Below are 17,362 nucleotides of genomic sequence, written 5' to 3'. Positions count from 1 at the left end.
ACATGGCCTTGAAGGAGGCTAATCCGATATTTAACCAGATTGGTGTGGACATAATTATTGCGGCAAAAAAACATTTTGGCGAGGCGGCAAGACTTGGGACGAACAGCAGAAAGCTGTTGGCATCAAAATGGCGGAGTAGCTGCAGTATTTTTTTTTTTTTTCAAAGTGAAAAATTTAATAAATGGCATTTCTAAGCAATGACAGTAGAATACACCATAAAGTGATACTGTTTACTTGATAGAAATACAGCTTCAGCGCCATTATTTCTATTTAATAAATACTAATAATTACTTCTCACATGTATGTTGAGAATTAATTATTATATGGTTATGTTATTGATTAGTTTCCACGTTTTTTAGGTTTTTTAATCTTCTATGGTATAGAATTCAAACTTCCATTTTATCACCTTGTAATATTTTTTCGATAAAAATGACAAATACACTGTATGACTGTTAAAGGCAGAAGTTCTGTTAAAAGCTAATAAAAATGTGCCGATAAATTTGTCGTATCTTTACATTAATACAACATGAAAATTCACAATAAGTCCAAACTACCTGATTAGCGTTTTTTTCACATAAAAGTTCCATAATTTGAAAAAAAATTAAATATTGACTTAAATTTTTTATTATTTTTTGGTATGTATATGGTTTAGTATGATATGGCTTTACACATTTGATGAAATTGAACCAAAAAATAGTTGTATAATCATCATACTTTTCGAGCCCTTTTTAGAGATACCTAACCTTAGAAATCTGATAAGGTCAGATAGGGTTCAGCCTAAAATTATGCCAGTCAATTATGCCAATAAACAAAAAAATTATTCACAAGAAATATCTTCTTGTTTATGCATTTTTGTGATTGGATGCTCTTTTGATGAGAATGTTGAACAACAAGTATGCGTCAAATCAAATGCGTTCTTTAAACAGCAGTAGAATTTTGACGAGCTCTATAAAATGTGATTTTGTGAAACCTAACTTTGGTCCAAAATTATTCCTCAAAAAATTATTCTCCAAACAATTTTTATTCCTGAAGTAGCATACAATACTTTGCTGTTGGTAGAATTGTTTACTATAAAATTTTTCAAATTATTAATATTATACAAGATTCAGTTAATTAAGTCGACAAATTGGATCACATGTAGTCTTTTCAATTTTCAAACATGTTTGACGCTTTTGATTAAATTTGGAAAATTATTAATAAAGAAACAACTTTGGGATTCATACAGCAAAATCTGGGTCATCATATAAAAGCTGCAAATGCAGACACAGAAATGAACTTACAGAATTCTAAAGCCAAAATGAGTAAAACATTTCGTTGATGTTAAATTTCTGCCTAGCTCCCTTCAGTCAGGCACCTAGAATCATAGAATTTTTTCACTTTAGAGAACCAACGAAGTGTTTTGTCAGGTGAGCTAATAATTACCAATTTCCATGTTTCCACTAGCTACAAGTTTTGCAAGCCAGTGCAACTAATTTAATAAAAAAGATATTTTATTAAATAGACATAACTAAACTGCTTAAATTTCATTCAGTTAAAAACAATCTTTGTTTTTAACCTTAAAAGCCTGATATTCTAATAAAAACATTGGATAAAAGAAAAGGCGTGTATTCGAGGAAAAGCCCGTCAACATAAATCCCGAAATTGTTTGTTTATGAAGCAATTCAGCTGAAAAGCAAATGCGAGATTGTCTAGACAACCTTAGCTAGCCAGCATAATGAAACACAACCATCCATAGTAAATATCATGAATTTCTTGTGAGTCAATACATTAACATTTTACAACGCCAACCACAGATAATTACATGCGAATAGTGAATCTTTCTCAACAACCATGATATCCTATATCCCAAACAGTTTGGATTCAGAAAACAGCATTCAACATCACAGGCTGTGCTTACTATAGTTGAACGCATTAGACATTGCCTTGACAAAGGTGAGCTTGCCTGTGGAGTGTTTGTCGACTTACAAAAAGCTTTTGATACTGTTGACCACAAAATCCTTCTATCCAAGCTAAATCACTATGGTATTCGGGGAAAAGCAAATGATTGGTTCAGGTCTTATTTAACTGGTCGTCTCCAGTATGTCTCAATCGGTGAATTCAAATCTCAACTTAAAGCCATTCTACATGGTGTGCCTTAAGGCTCTGTTCTTGGTCCGCTGCTGTTCTTGTTGTATATTAATGATCTGCATAATTGTATCAAATCGTCAGAGACCTATCATTTTGCTGACGACACTCATCTGCTGAAATTCTCAAAATCACTAGAATCCCTTTGTAGAGGGATGAATGCTGATCTTAAACGCCTTGTGTGTTGGCTTAACGCCAACAAAATATCACTGAACTCCAGCAAAACAGAGTTTCTTGTATTTAGATCCCAATCTCGTAGGCTTGAATTTTTACCTTTTTTGATTCTATGCGGTAAGCGCATTTATCCTAGCAAAAGTGTGAAATACCTGGGTGTTCATGTTGATGAACATCTTTCCTGGACGTATCATGTCTCATCTGTGGCTACTAAACTTCAAAGAGCCAATGGGATGTTATCCAAAATTCGTCACTATGTTCCCCTAAAATCCCTGCTAAACATTTACCATGCTATCTTTAGTTCTCACTTAAGCTATGCTTGCCAAGTATGGGGCACTCGAGACACCACAGTAGCCCACAGAATACTTACCCTCCAAAAGGCTGCCCTTAGGCTGATCACCTTCAGTGAACCAAGATCCCCATCTTTGCCTATATTTGCAGAACTTGGAATTCTTAAATTCTTCGACCTAGTTAAAGTCCTTAACATTCAATTTATCCACAAATTCCTAAACTCTAACCTCCCATCAAAAATAAAGTCATTCGTTGTCAATTTTTCCATTAAAATTATATTTTACTTATCTAACAATCAATTTTTTAAAAATGACGGAAAGTATAAAATAATTAATTTTGACAGGAAATTAATTTTGCGGATGTTACATAATGTCAATTTTTGACAGGAATTTAATTTGGCGGGATTTTTAATGTTTATCAAAACTAACGGATCCGCAAAGATACCTCCCCGAAAAAAATTCTTTTCTTAATGTACGTCTTAACCAACTGAACAGGAACTAAACCCAGCTCCAAGCACCCAGTCATTGCAATAAAAATACTAACCAATTTATCATATAGTTTTCAAAACGTTGGGTTACGAAAAACATATGTACAACTTTATGTCGTTATAAAAATTACATGTAAAAGCAGTTAAGTAAAATAAAAATAGACTAAATACATGCAAAAAATAATGTCTGTTAAACATATTAGTGATTATTATAAGATATAAAAAAGTTGTATAAATGTTCTTAATGCAATTGCAAAGCAAAAAATGGTTCATTACGACAACTTTTACTTAGTATTTGTGGGCGTTTTGGTGTTAAAGGCGCAGGTCGTATAAATTAAGTTATCGTCGTGGAGGCAGTAGTCGTAAATTGAAGTGTAACGTTTGGCGCAGGTGTTATCGTGGTATCATAACGCCCTTTATCGTACAGCATTCCTAAAAATAAATTGAATGAAATTATGAAAAACTATGTTAATCATCTCAATTAAGGCACCACACCCAAGCGCAACACTCTTTGAACAAATGCACCGCCCTTAAGGTGAGTGTATCATCCTTTAAACAAGCGCACCATTCTTTGAATAAGTGCACCACTGTTTGAATAAGTGCACCAAACTTTAAATTGGTACACTTTTTTAAGAAGCAGTGCACTTATTCAAAATGTGTTGCACTTACTCAAAGAATGGTGCGCTTGTTAAAAGTTCACTTATTCATTACCTGCGATACATGCAGTCATGAAGCAAGCAAAAGTACCAGCTATCAATGCACGTAAAACTATTCTTGATAGAATTGATCGTTTACTTGGTGCCAACACCGACAACCCTCCAAGCTGTACGCCCATTGAACCAAAATTGGCAAATCCACATAAAGCATAAGTGGTTATAACCTCGGAACGAATCTGAAAATTAAATAGAGTGAAATTAGTCGACAGGAGTAAACGAAATGAACTACGAAACCGCACAATTGACGGTTCCCAAATAAATTTCTTTCGAAGCCACGCAGCCTTTTGCTTAATATTTGTACAGAAAAAAATATAATAATATTCAAATCTTTACCAATCTGAAATTTTGTAAATTGTTCGGTCACAAATGGTTATTTCTGACAAAACAATTTTGAAAATACATGTTACAACGGCTTATATAATTATATCATACTTGGACTAGTGCTTTAAAACAAGGGAAAAATTAAGTCAGGTAAAAAATTTCGTGCATCCATTTCCCCCCTTTTTTAGGAAGTAATGAAATTACTCTGCGGTGGGAAGGTCCGAAATAAAACTACGGCGCAACCATTTTGAAATAAAGCTGGGGTGCAACCATTTTGAAATAAAGCTGTGGCGCAACCATTTTGAGCAGCGCATTATTAAATTGATACCTGCCATTGGCGTGCGATTTATTTTGTATTTCGCCTAATTTTAAAATCTAACATATGCATTGGTATTGGTATCTCTTTAATAAAAGCCGTGTTTTGTCTGTCTCTGCGCGGACCCCCCGCTGAGTTAGAAAATCGTGCTACGGAAACACGAATATCAAATGCGATATAATTTTATCCACTTCGTTGCCACGGGTAAATTTAAAGGACAGACGAACCCGTGGATTTTTCCAGGGGCAACGGACTAGTATTTTCAAAATAGTCCTATTAAGTTAAAACATACAATATATCCATACCGTAATTTTGTCACCGTCTAGATTTTGTACTCTATTCTTAATGATCAGGGAAAAGTCCTTATATGCAATAAATTCATTTAGAAATGTCTTTACACCAAGAAGTTTAGCCACTACGAAAGAATCGTCCCATTCCACGCCCATTATGTAAGCAAACGGCATGAACACGTACGAACATATGTACTACATAGAAACAAGATAACAAGATTAAGGTTGTTACACCGTAAGATATTGCATATCGTTATTAACAAACGATTTTATGTTATACTAGCCTGAGACACAGAGAATTAAGGCAGGCCAGCATGGATAAAAATTCTCGACAAATTTTGACCGTCTAACTTTTAGGTAGCCTTTATTAGAACTTTGTTTCAACCAGTGTTTAATTTATTAGCTCAGCTTAGCAAAAATGTATTGCTTGAAATGTCTTTCTCAGAAACTTAATTTGAAATCTTAAAACATGTCATCATAAATACAAACAAAATTTATCTACCTTAAAACACGAAATTATTATAACCAACAAAAGTTTTGGAACTTAAAACATGTGATTATAAATAGAAACAAATGTTACATACCTGAAAAGAAAAGTCACACTCATCAACCATGCAACCAAGCCAACCTAAGACTCCGTTTGTTAGTGCCAACATAGCTAAAAATGCAATCAACATCACCGTTATATTTGCCACCAAACCGATCGACATCGATGCTCCAACAGCCATCGCTTCAAATATATTTTTCTCATCTCTGAAATAAAAATATACAATTATAAAATCGATTAGATGACGTTAGTTGGAAGACTTCGCTCCCAAAACACAAATTCGTACTCCTTTATGTCTTTGATGTGGACACACTAAAAATGATATTAGTATATGCACCTGTTATTAGGTCAAAACCAGGAAATATTCCTTTTCCCATTGTAACTGTTAACATTTTGGTTTATTCTGCAGCGCCGAAAAACGTAGTACTGAAGGGGTCCTCGGTTGAAATTTACTTTAGCAAATTATCCGCCAAAAATTTGTAAGGAAATAATAAAAACTGACTTCAACTTACGTTCTTTCAATCGTAATATCGTCAACACTTTTTATGGCCGGCTCTTCTATTTCAGGATACATTAGCTTTGACATTGCCAGTGCTGCAGGAGCACTCATTACAGAAGCTGACAGTAAATGTGACGCAGACACACCGAAGGAGATGTAAGCACCCAACACACTACCAGCGATCGTTGCGAATCCACCCGTCATCACAGCATGCAACTCAGATTCAGTCATTGTTTCCAGGAATGGACGAATAAGCAATGGAGCCTCCGTCTAATAAATGGATTACTTATTACATCACGATATTAAATCATGCAAAAAATATCGTAAACTTAGAAACATTACCTGGCCGATAAATATATTTCCTGCAGCATTAACCGATTCTGAAGGTGACGTTCCCATCGTCACTTGGAGTAGCCACGCGATCTTTTTGATCACGACTTGAATGATACCAAGATAGTACGTGACGTAAGTAAACGAAGAAAAATACACGATAACTGGAAGTATCTGAACAAGACGCAAAATTGCAAGTAAGACAGATGGTCGCATGCTTATCGTCAGTTTTTCACAATGTTTTGATACTCGTTTTATTTATAATCACGCAAAAAAAACGCTCATTATAGTTCGATGCATTTTTACATACGCGAATGTGTAAAAAATGGCTATAAAGACAACCTCGTCCCAGGGCATTTTGTATTCTTTCTGACATCAAGACGGTGTTACAATGTCAAAAAACATAAAAGATGGCCTGCAAACAAGGTTGCTATAAAGATATACAGAATCAAAATCTTAGAAAATATAACAATTATTACACCGCAGAAAAATAATATAACAAGTAAGAAATATATTTCGAACAAAAAAATTAGGAGCGCTTTGAAAATATATTTTGAGAATTGATCATTTACACTTACAGTGAATGCAAATTGTGGCAAATTACCAAACACGAACGTGGAGCCGGGACTTGAAAACGCTAAAAATATCGTAACGCGATCTCCAAGCCAGTCAAAAAATTGAAATCCAGCATCAGTGCGCAGAATCAACAGACCAAATATAAATTGTAATGCAAATCCCCACAGCACAGGACGCCATTTTATCTATTAATAACGGATTGGAAATAAAAAGTGTTAAAATTATGGTACTTATTCGTGCGAATTTTTTGAGAGTTGCATATTTTGCTATTTTTGCAAGAATTAGTTTTTAATTAAAATATTTTTGGCACAGGGCAGGTTTTCTTACATATTTTATATTGTTTTTTGACAAAAAAAATAAATACATACAATATAAAATATAACAATAGATTATACTTTACATCTACAATGAAAAGAGAAAAAAAACTTTCTATAATAACAGATGACTGCACTCATTCATTCAAGTCACAAACTGCACAAAGGATTGTAGCGACGCAATTAGTATTATTGCCTACATGGTGGCTGATCTAAACATCTGATTTGGGAAATTTTCTAGTAACTTGTTGACTCTAACGAGAAGGTAAAACGTTAAAAAATAACCTTAGGGGTTGAATATAGGTAAGAATGCGTCACCACAAAGGTGTTACCTGGTCACGTTTCTTTGACAACAGAAAGCCAAGAAGAACATAAAAAAACAAACCAGCCAATGAGATCAATCTTTCTGGTTCTTTTCTTGTATCATAAATAATCCAAAAAAGAATAAAACCAACAAATAGGAGAATGCCAAGCCTGAAAATGAGAATACAACAATAATTTTCTAGTAAAAAAAAAGTCTATTTAATGTCTTTGTTTCCAAATACGTCGCACGAAACTCGACCCTGCTGTTTTTACCCCCTAAAATTAAACCAACACGCTTTTTAACGCGAATGAAATTTACGCGAAAAAACATATCGCTAATTATCGCGAAACCCATATTTTGTGGATAGAATTATTATAGGGCTTGCAGGAAATTAATGTTTTCCCTTAATAAATTCTAAATACTTTTTATAAAAATAGGATTTTTCTATCCCTCTAGTTGAAATTTAACAGAAAATATAAAAAAATGTTGGATGAAAATAAATGCGGTATTGAGAAGCAATCCGATAGGAAAGAAAAAAAAAACTAACCATTTTAAAAACTTCCAATATGAAACCAAGCTAGCATGCAAAGGTTTCAGTATAGTTTTCCAAATGGCACGGCCCCAATACTTTTTTACAGCCCAATACAAGATACAAAAGAGTCCAAAGCAGGTCACGTATACTAAGTCGCGAGCTCGATCAAAGTCTTTACTCACGGCAAATGTAAAGTAGACTATATAACCGCAAAAGAGTAAAAGCAAAAATATTCCAATGACGTAGGACTCTTGCTCTTGAACAAAACTAATAGTACTTTCTTCCACCGCATTAAGAAAATTATTGACAGGTGCTAATGGACCGCGTAAAGTTCTTTTAGTTGCATCGGGCAAAGGAGCGGTCTTGTATTCAGTCTGCCTCTTCGCATCAACCATCTCAATTTCTTCTTTTTTTCCATTCTATAATATATGAATTAAATTGTGGTAAAAAAGAATCCTACAGAAAAAAACCTTGAAGGATTGGCAGGACAAATTTCTCCGGTTTAAAAGTAAAAAATCAATTCTACTTTTAAACGGCAAAAATTTTATAACTATTCCGCCCATTTTGGTCGTTTGTGAGTAAACGCTTTATTCCCTTGATACTAAAGATGGTAGCGTTTATAGAATTTTGCTTAGTTATCCACTTCAACAGCAATCTCAAGGACTTCGTTCTACTAAAACTTAACCCTATATTCGCTCCCGTTGGCTTCGTAGTCATGTATTAGGTTTTAAACCAACGTCGCTGTAGGTACAAAAAGACAAGAGTTGTATTATGGGGTAGTACGTTTTTTAAAAGCTTTTGAAGATTAGTACTAGAAAAAATAATTATTTTCCAAAAAACTCACAAAAAGAAATTTCATAGTACACGTTACACGCTGTTTCCAGGACTTTACATAAATGTTTATTACGCAATCGTACCTAATTCTTTCGTCAGACTTGAACTTAGTTAAGACCCGAAAACTCAAGAAACTTATGAAACTATTGCAGCGAAAGTTAAGAACTATTTATAAAAAACTTGTAATATTCGAACTCCCCGTCATGTTTTTTTATAAGAACTTGTAATTGAAAAAAAAGCTTTAAATTACTGCGTATATATAAGAGGCAGACCGCGTTAAAAATAGGAAGTGTACCATGTAATCGATAATATTTTTATTTCTATATACTGTTATTATATATAAACGTTGTCATGGCAACAACTGCCATTCTAATAAACATACGTCATTTCATTGCGATGTAACGTTCAGAAGAAATATTTGTAAACCCTTGTATTGGTATTTTTTATGTTTCGTATATTCTCATGAGTATTATTTTAAGGTTTTTTAAAATTAAGCATACCCGAAGCATATTTTAAGCCTAAAAACGAAAGTTTGGTCAGCATACCAGGTCAACACTGAAAAACTGAAAAATTAAGAAAAAAACATTTGAGTGTTATTATACATATTCAAGTAAAAAGAAGTGCTGTAATGAATGATTAAACACAGCAAAGAGTTTCACAGTATTGCTTAAAAATTCCAAACATCGACTTTTTCGACTTTCTTGACTCTACACTTACTAATTGAATCAACTCCCTATCACTCTTGAGCCAAAAAACTAAGCGCTTGTCATTTTATCGGTAAATTAGAATTGCCATAAAACTTGAGTTAACAAAATATCGACAAGTCAAAAAAAAGAAGTGTCTTCAGAAGGCGTCACACTATTAAAAATAAAGTGCATTATTTTTCATACAACGGTGCCGGAAAATACAGAAAAATATGCTTTCCTGGAAATTTTCAGAATCTGAAAAACATTATATTATCACAAATTAAAAAAAAAACAAAGATATATTATACGAAAATATCAGAGATCAGGATGATACAACGTTGCTTATAGAATTTATTCAGAACAGATTAAACTTGTTAGTAAAATAAATTCAATAACATGCACAAACCTCTTCAGCTTTTTCGATGTCGTATGACGAAGCCATGTTAAGAACTCTCAATGTTTTTTTGCAAAACCTTTTATTTAAGTTGTTATGTTAGCACAGAGACTATTTGTTTTTAAAAATAATAACACAAAATAATATTTTCATAACAAAGCCTGAGTTGTCAAGCAAACAAAAGTTTGTTGTAGCTTTTAGTTTCATGCACATTTGCACAGAACAACAAGTTGAAGTTATCCACTAAGTTGAAAATAAATCATACTGCACTACATAGTTGGCATAGCAACAAAGAAATTTTGGAGTAATGAAATGAGATTAAAAACATCTAAATTTTTGAAAACATAAATAAAAAACATTACTAAAATTTAGATAAAGAATTAAAAAAAAAGAATTATACTCAATTATATTGTGAGAAATAGAAATTACTGTCTTATGTGAAATACATAAGGGTAAATTCCACACAAGGATTTAATAGAAATAAAAATGTTTAATTATTGCCCAATATAAAAATAAGTACGAATAGTTTGATTGATGATGACATCATGTCATCATCAATCAAAATAATGTCTTGTAGTAACAAGACAAATAAAATAAAAAGGATGTCATCATCAATCAAACTTCTCATACTTATTTTTATTGTGAAGTAATATGCCCAAATTAAAATATTGCCCAATATCCAATTAAAATTTATGCAAGTGCTTTTCTCTGTCCCAAATCTGCTTCCTGCCTTCCACCTCCAGCCTTTGTCCCAGGAACTACAACATCTGTGCACTAACTTGTTATTCTTTGCTTCTTTCTCTTTGGGAGTTACTTAGCATATACAATTATCTACTGAATACTGGTGACCTCCTTCAGAATAGTCCTAGACTTATAGGTGTGTCTTCAATCAATAATTATCATTTTTTTACATTGTCCATAACTTATTGATAAATAAACAAAACTACCACTATTACTACAGTGTCTCTCTTATTTCTCCAAATGTTTTAACCTTTTTACCCAGACGAAAGTCCACTTGCACGGGGTTGTATAATAAAATTTTATAAAATATCTTTAGTTAATTACCAAAAAATATAAAAAATACAATGTATCAATGTATAACAACTATCTCATAGAGTCAACCACCAAGGATAACTTCCCCAACATAATATCTTATAAATACTTTATACCCTGTAATTTTATGCTTTATAGCTCCTCTCTGCTTGAAGCTTTCTTTGAAAATCATATACCTATCTAAGTATTCTTTCGTGGTTTTGAGGTAAAAACTTGATGAGTAAACTTAAATTGCAGACATTTTTTGATATTTAAAACTAAATCAGATTATTAACTTTGCTTTTGATTATTAACTAAAAGTATTTGATGGAGCATTTAATGAATTGTTTAAATTATTTAAATAAAATATGATACATTGTAGACTTATTATTATTTTACAGATTTGAATTCTTTTTTTGTGTAATTAATGTATAACGCAACGTTGTGTGATTTATCTACAAATATTTTACATAATATAAAATTTTACTCAAACCTAAACATAACGTATCAAAGCAAAACAAAAAGCTACAGAAAAGTCATGCAAGAAAAAATAAAACAAAAAGACGAAAATTATATTGTGAAAATAAATTTTGAAATTAAGGATAATTCAAATCAGGAAATAGTCATTGAACGGCTAATGAGAATGCTGGATTACACACAAGGGTTTCAATAAGCCGCCTACGCCGTAAAAAGTGCGGGTGTTTCCGGGCGAGTTCGGCGTTTTGAAAAAAATTCAAGTATTTGCCTGAAAAACATGCATAGGCCCGGACAATGCCGGAAAAAAAACACAAAAAAACAGACAGTAATATGATTCAAAGGAACTATAAAAATTAACGAAGTTCTTAAAAGAACCTTTTTTGATGGTTTTTGATAAGGTTTATTTTATAAATAACTTATAAACTTTATTAACTCCTTTCTCTTTAAGCACCTTCTTCCCAACTATTGTCCACATGATTTGTTACAAGGAATTGCATTTCGAGAAGGTTCCGGGCGGGTTCGGGAAAATGCGGGCATTTGTGGCTATCTGCACCCTCTTGATTACACCCTGGTAAATAATAATAAAAATAACCTTTAAAAGTAGGTTAATAAACTTTTAGCTAAAAAAGAACATTGTGCAACAGAAAAAGGAAAGGCAACAACAACACCTTGTTGATACCTATAGATGAATTTCTTTGTTTACATTTTTAGAGATAAGCTCTGTTTTGCTCTGGCTTCACCATGAGAAAAAAAAAGATTGGCACTAGGTGAAGTGAGGTTATTTTTAGCCCATTTTTTCACATAAAGGTATTGTTATAAATCCACACTTGATAATAAAATCCTAAACGATGTTTCGGTAAGAAAAAATCCACTGGGATAGACCTTTCTTAGCAGGCTCTAGCATCTTTTTTTGCCACAAAAATGCTAGAGCTAAAAGAGCTTACTTGTTGTTTAAGGGAAAGATTAATTTTCTAATTCGCAGCTATCCCTAAATGAAAGGGAATGACGATGTAGGAAGGAGTGAATGATGATGCGTAGTTTAGCTAAAGGCTTGTTGTTAATTGTACTGCTAGCTAGAGAGTAGAATATCGACCAATGTATGTTTACAGATATTAAATAAACAAAGCACCACAAATCAAATCTTATCAAGCAGCTAAAAAAATGTAAAAAGAAGCTTACGCCTATTATCCATTTTTGTTCATTTTTAACGTTCAGGTTTGTTTTTGTATCACCAGCCGCCATCTTGATTTGCGCACGCGAGATTTGTTTACTAAATAATTTTTTTTCACGAGGAACGGTGTATTGAGAATGCCGGTCCCTGCTCCATTTAAAATTAGAAATCTCGTTTCCATGGAAAATTTTTGGGTGTGATTCAACACTATTTACGCTGCTACGACAACGAGAATGGTTTCAGATTAAGTTTTTTCTCGATTTATTTAATTAATTTTGATGTCCATAAACACGTGTCGTACTAGAGAGGCTAAAAAGGGGGAAAAAGCCCTGAGAACACCATCTGTTTACCACAATATTTTCTAAAAAGCTTTGTGTCATGTTTTACACTATATCCTAAATAAAGTACTCTAGCCAGAATGGACCGTTTGAAATTCATAATTTTTGTAACATTAAGGGGGGATACAGGAATTTAAACAAGTTAGTCCATTTTTTACAAAGTCACTAAGAAATATAAGGAAACCAAGCAGGGACAGGTCTATATATAGCCAGTTTTATACTGAGATTTAGAGCAGGTTTACTTAAAATGACATGTTTTATAAAGTGACCGGGTTTACACACCGTGTTGGGGTTAATATTTCTGCACGCTTTGAAAAAAATCCTAAGTATTTTAACCCCTATCCAGGAGGCATTTTTTTAAGAACTATAAATTTTTGTATGCCGTATGGTACTCTACGCTGGAGAGCATATTTTAATAGATTTTTGGTGACCAGCCGAATAAGAGTACAGTTTTATAAAACACTGTGTGAGAACAAAAAGCAGATTAAAATTTATAAGAAAACATAAAATTATATTTTATATAATATATAATATACATTTTTTATGTTCGAATAAGCCATTTTTCGTTTTTTTATATAACTAACAAAAATATTATACCTTATTGATTTTTTTATCTTACTAGTTCAAAAATAGTATGCAGATGAATGCAGATGAATTTCACAATTCATCTGCATTCTAACTAGCTAAAAACACAATAGAAACATTATAAAATCTACTTCTACCTAAACACCAACCATCGTTAAACAAAATTCACCAGAAAATAGTATTTCTCGAGGTCTTGTAAAGTAAACCATTCTTTTAACCTTAAATTGTTGATTTAAAAGAGCAGCTTATTCCACTTAACATCCGCTTTTAATTCAAACATTCGTAGTGCCACGGAAAACAACTTTTTTTATCCAACTTAACGAACAGCAAAGCTTTAATAAAAATATCATGCGTTTTCTTTCTCCAGTACTTTGGACGAACACTACATAGAGGCGCCGTAGATTAGTGGTTATAGATCTCGTACTCTATGCGGGAGACCGGGGTCCGATTCCTCTTGACGGCGATTGAACATGGGCGAGTGAATGTTACCATAGCCCCGGGTTAACCCAAGGCATGTGAGGAAAATTAGGGAGATGGCACACTGTGTGGGCCGTTGGTTGTTACCGAGAGTTGTCTAGTAGAGCGTGGGCCCTGATTGGGTCTACGTAGCTCAAAATGAGCATTAAATGCTCCAGGACTGTCAATCTAAGCCATGGTCCCTCCTGGAAATAATAGACAGGGTATATCCCTTGATATTTGTGAGGCTAGCCATGCAAAATATGCACAACTATCTATCTATGCTAGCTGCGGCTTCATAGTTTCATATTCAATTTAGCATGGAAATCTCTTCACAAGTCAGTCGCAATAATTTTATCAGGGGGTAGTTATACAGTTTTTGTCAAGTTCTTTTTCATTTGCTGCTTTATGACCTTGATGACAAATCTTCAAAAGTAAATGTGTTGTTTATTATTTTATTTTTGTTGCGAAAAACTATTGTGCGACGAAGTAAAGTATCATTTGTTTTTGTTTTTAACGGTTTTTAGCAGTATTTCACAAGCCACTACCCCTTAATGAATATTCTCGCCTGGTTTGAGTTACTTGGGTTAAAATTACGGGGATTGGTTTATGCTTTTTACGGTCACATGTTATTATTATTTAGATTTTTCACCCCCTAATACAACAAGTAAGTCGTAGTACAGCGATATTAAGTTAGGGGGAATACGCAACAAATTTTACAGTGAATTAAAGCAAATAACTGAATTTTGTGCCCCCCTCATAAAACAACATGCGAAGTAAGTCCCAGGATAATTAAGCAGTTTCTTACGTATTACCCCATATCATTGATCAATATGCGCTCAACTATATAATACATACATGTGTTTGTGTGTAGAAATTCTATAGAAATTCAACCCAGATCATCTTACGAAAGCCACCCTGGAAGTTTTTGTGCTTAAGCGAAATACTTCTTTAAAATTGCAACAACAAGGTTTTTGACGAAAATTAAGTACGACCACCCGACTAACTTGACATACCTAAATTCGCCACTGACGTTACTAGCTTGTAGCATGTTAAGCCCCTGTTTCTAAGGGGATTTTCACGAAGTGAATTGGATGGCGAATTCGCCAGTTAAATGTATCTGAGCATGCGCAGATTATTTGTTTTCATTTTGCCTCAAAAAATTCGCTTCGCCAAAAAGAAAAAACAGTACCTAATTTTTCGCGGTGAAATGTTTCGCTGTAACTAAAAACCATTCGGCAAAATTCAATAATCCGTGTTCATTTTAAGAAAATTACTTCAAAATTCAAAATAACTCTCTGGTTTTTAATATCCCAAAAGTGCTTACATTCAGTATTTTAAATTCACCACATGTTTTCCTTCCACGTGAAAATCAAAAAGATAGTTCGCCGCCGAACTCGCCATTTACAAGTCGCTCCGTAAAAATCTCCCTTAAGAATGGTCTCTTTTTTGTGGCGGCGTAGATTAGTGGTTATAGTTCTCGTGCTCCGTGCGGGAGACCGGGGTTTGATTCCTCTTGACGGCGATTCAGCGATTGGGCGAGTGAATGTTACCATAGCCCCGGGTTAACCTAAGCCATGTGAAGGAAATTGGGGAGATTGCACACTGTGTGCGCCGTTGGATGTTGCCGGGAGTTGTCCAGTAGAGCGCGGCCCTAATTGGGTCTGCGTAGCTCAAAATGAGCATTAAATACTCTAGAACTCTTCATCTAAGCCATGACCCCTCCTGGAAATAATAGACAGGGTATATCCCTCGATATTTGTAAGATTAGCCATGTAAAATATGCACATCTGTCTATCTTCAAATTAACCGTTGCGGCATGAAAAGGTTGTCCTCTGTTGTATAAGAGTTAGACTATAAAGCAACCTGTTGTATATCTGACGGCAAAGCAAAAGCCCTGAGGATTTATTGTAATAGAAGGTTGACCTTGAAAATAAAGAGTTTCGCTATGGAAATCTAAATAATAACTTCAATAATACCGGCGTTTATTTAGGGTTGGCATGCAAAGACTTTCTTTTCGCTTTACGTTTTCGTTTCAGCAATTATATCAGGAAGAGAAATAGAAGCTCTGGGGACGAGATAAGTATAAACCATAAAAAATTATCATAAATCATCAAAAAGCATTACGAAAGCTGATTAATCTATTTAAGCAAGCCTTCTCATTCCCTAGAGCAACCTGATACGATAGACAGACCACTGCATTCTTTCTCTTTCTCCTGCTGCCATTTTGAACAGCTATAGTTGTGCATTTATCTTTACGAAAAAATGTAAATTCTTTAACGACTAAATAATAAAAATATAGTCCCTGTCAAAGTGTCAGGTGTAGAAAAGCCCTGGAGACGACGTTGGAAGGAAAACAGGAGGATTCTAAAAGTACTAATATTTTCCGAGGCTTTCCTTGCTTTTAAAGTCAAACTGTTTGTACATCGGCAACGCAGTTAAAACGATGTATTTTTATTTCACATACGCAAATTTGGTTTTTCCTGATAGATAGTTCACAAACAGCAAGTAAGCAACAATTAAGTCATCTTTAGCCAGAATTTTATGTTGCTTTTATAAAAAGGCGTATAAAATAAAAATACACCTACGTTTTGTAGGAAAGTTTCTTTCTCTTCTGCAGCTGGAAGCATTTTTTTTCTTTTAACAAAATGCTATTTGATATAAGCGTGACTGTAGCCGTTCATTACGATTTGCACGTCAATTAAAAAAATATTATTATCTATTACGAAATAACGTTGTGCAGAGAACTGTAACGTTATCAACCTAGATTATATTACTTCTGTTTACTTGAATTAAATTATAAACGGCTCTCATATCAAAAAGCCAAAAATCTATGGGGACGAGGGTGTATGAAATCGAGTTTGAAATTAATGTTGCAACTTCAACTGTAGCTTTTCGGATGGTTATTCTACAAAAAGGTACTAGGCAAGAAGTTGCTAGTTTTATTTATAATAAGCTTAAGTATATGTTAATCCTTTATTTTAACAGTCTTTACTAAATAAATACAAATAGGACGATACACAAACAGATAGCGATTTCAATATAATTTCCCGTACTTCCTCGTTATTAGCTAAATGAAAATAATAATTAAAAGAGGCTTCTTTTAAATAAGGCACTGTCTGCTTAATATTGAAAGGCAAAATAGAAATATTTATTTGGTTTTTTTTTTTGCTTTGATAAGGAACTAGTCGATAAGCCGGTGTAATAATCCACATAAGTAAAAAAACAATGAGATAGATCTGTCAATTGAATTTTGATGGTGTCAGCAATGAACCGTCGATACACACAAATTTTTTTGCGTTTACCCGTTGCAATTATAACGTAGAGCTAACGCTGATCATGTATTCTGTGTATGTGTTTTAAAGAAACCACTAATGGTCGAAACTTTTTTTTATGAAATTATTTAAACAGAGGGAACACGCTTATCGAGAAAAAATATCGCATCATATGCTTTTGACAAACGCTTAAAGAGATACTGCTTTTTGATGACGTCGTTAAAGGGAGAGGTGAACAAAAAAAATTTAACCGTGGGAGAAAAAATTATAGATTTCTAAATCTTAAAATCTAC

The 17,362-nt window shown here is 33.5% G+C and overlaps 1 protein-coding gene across 4 annotated transcripts; it reads right to left on the bottom strand.

Annotated features, from left to right (window-relative positions):
• Positions 1-2,837: 2,837 nt before the first annotated feature.
• LOC130644516 (solute carrier family 28 member 3-like) lies at positions 2,838-16,484 on the bottom strand. Of its 4 annotated transcripts, none has more exons than XM_057450155.1 (10): positions 16,383-16,484; positions 7,837-8,240; positions 7,318-7,459; positions 6,674-6,856; positions 6,108-6,269; positions 5,779-6,035; positions 5,304-5,472; positions 4,735-4,914; positions 3,788-3,968; positions 2,838-3,508 (listed from the first exon to the last, which is right to left on the bottom strand). In XM_057450155.1, the coding sequence occupies exons 1-10, from the start codon at positions 16,422-16,424 to the stop codon at positions 3,411-3,413; spliced, it is 1,818 nt and encodes a 605-aa protein (XP_057306138.1). In that variant the 5' UTR covers positions 16,425-16,484; the 3' UTR covers positions 2,838-3,410. The 4 variants fall into 4 exon arrangements, with proteins under 4 accessions (XP_057306138.1, XP_057306137.1, XP_057306139.1 ...); XM_057450154.1 differs by lacking the exon at positions 16,383-16,484 and adding an exon at positions 12,424-12,535; XM_057450156.1 differs by lacking the exon at positions 16,383-16,484 and adding an exon at positions 9,748-9,887.
• Between the last annotated feature and the right edge of the window lie 878 nt (positions 16,485-17,362).

This window comes from Hydractinia symbiolongicarpus, chromosome 5 (assembly GCF_029227915.1).
Source record: "Hydractinia symbiolongicarpus strain clone_291-10 chromosome 5, HSymV2.1, whole genome shotgun sequence".
NCBI classification, from domain to species: domain Eukaryota; kingdom Metazoa; phylum Cnidaria; class Hydrozoa; order Anthoathecata; family Hydractiniidae; genus Hydractinia; species Hydractinia symbiolongicarpus.
This window is presented reverse-complemented; position numbering and strand designations above follow the sequence as displayed.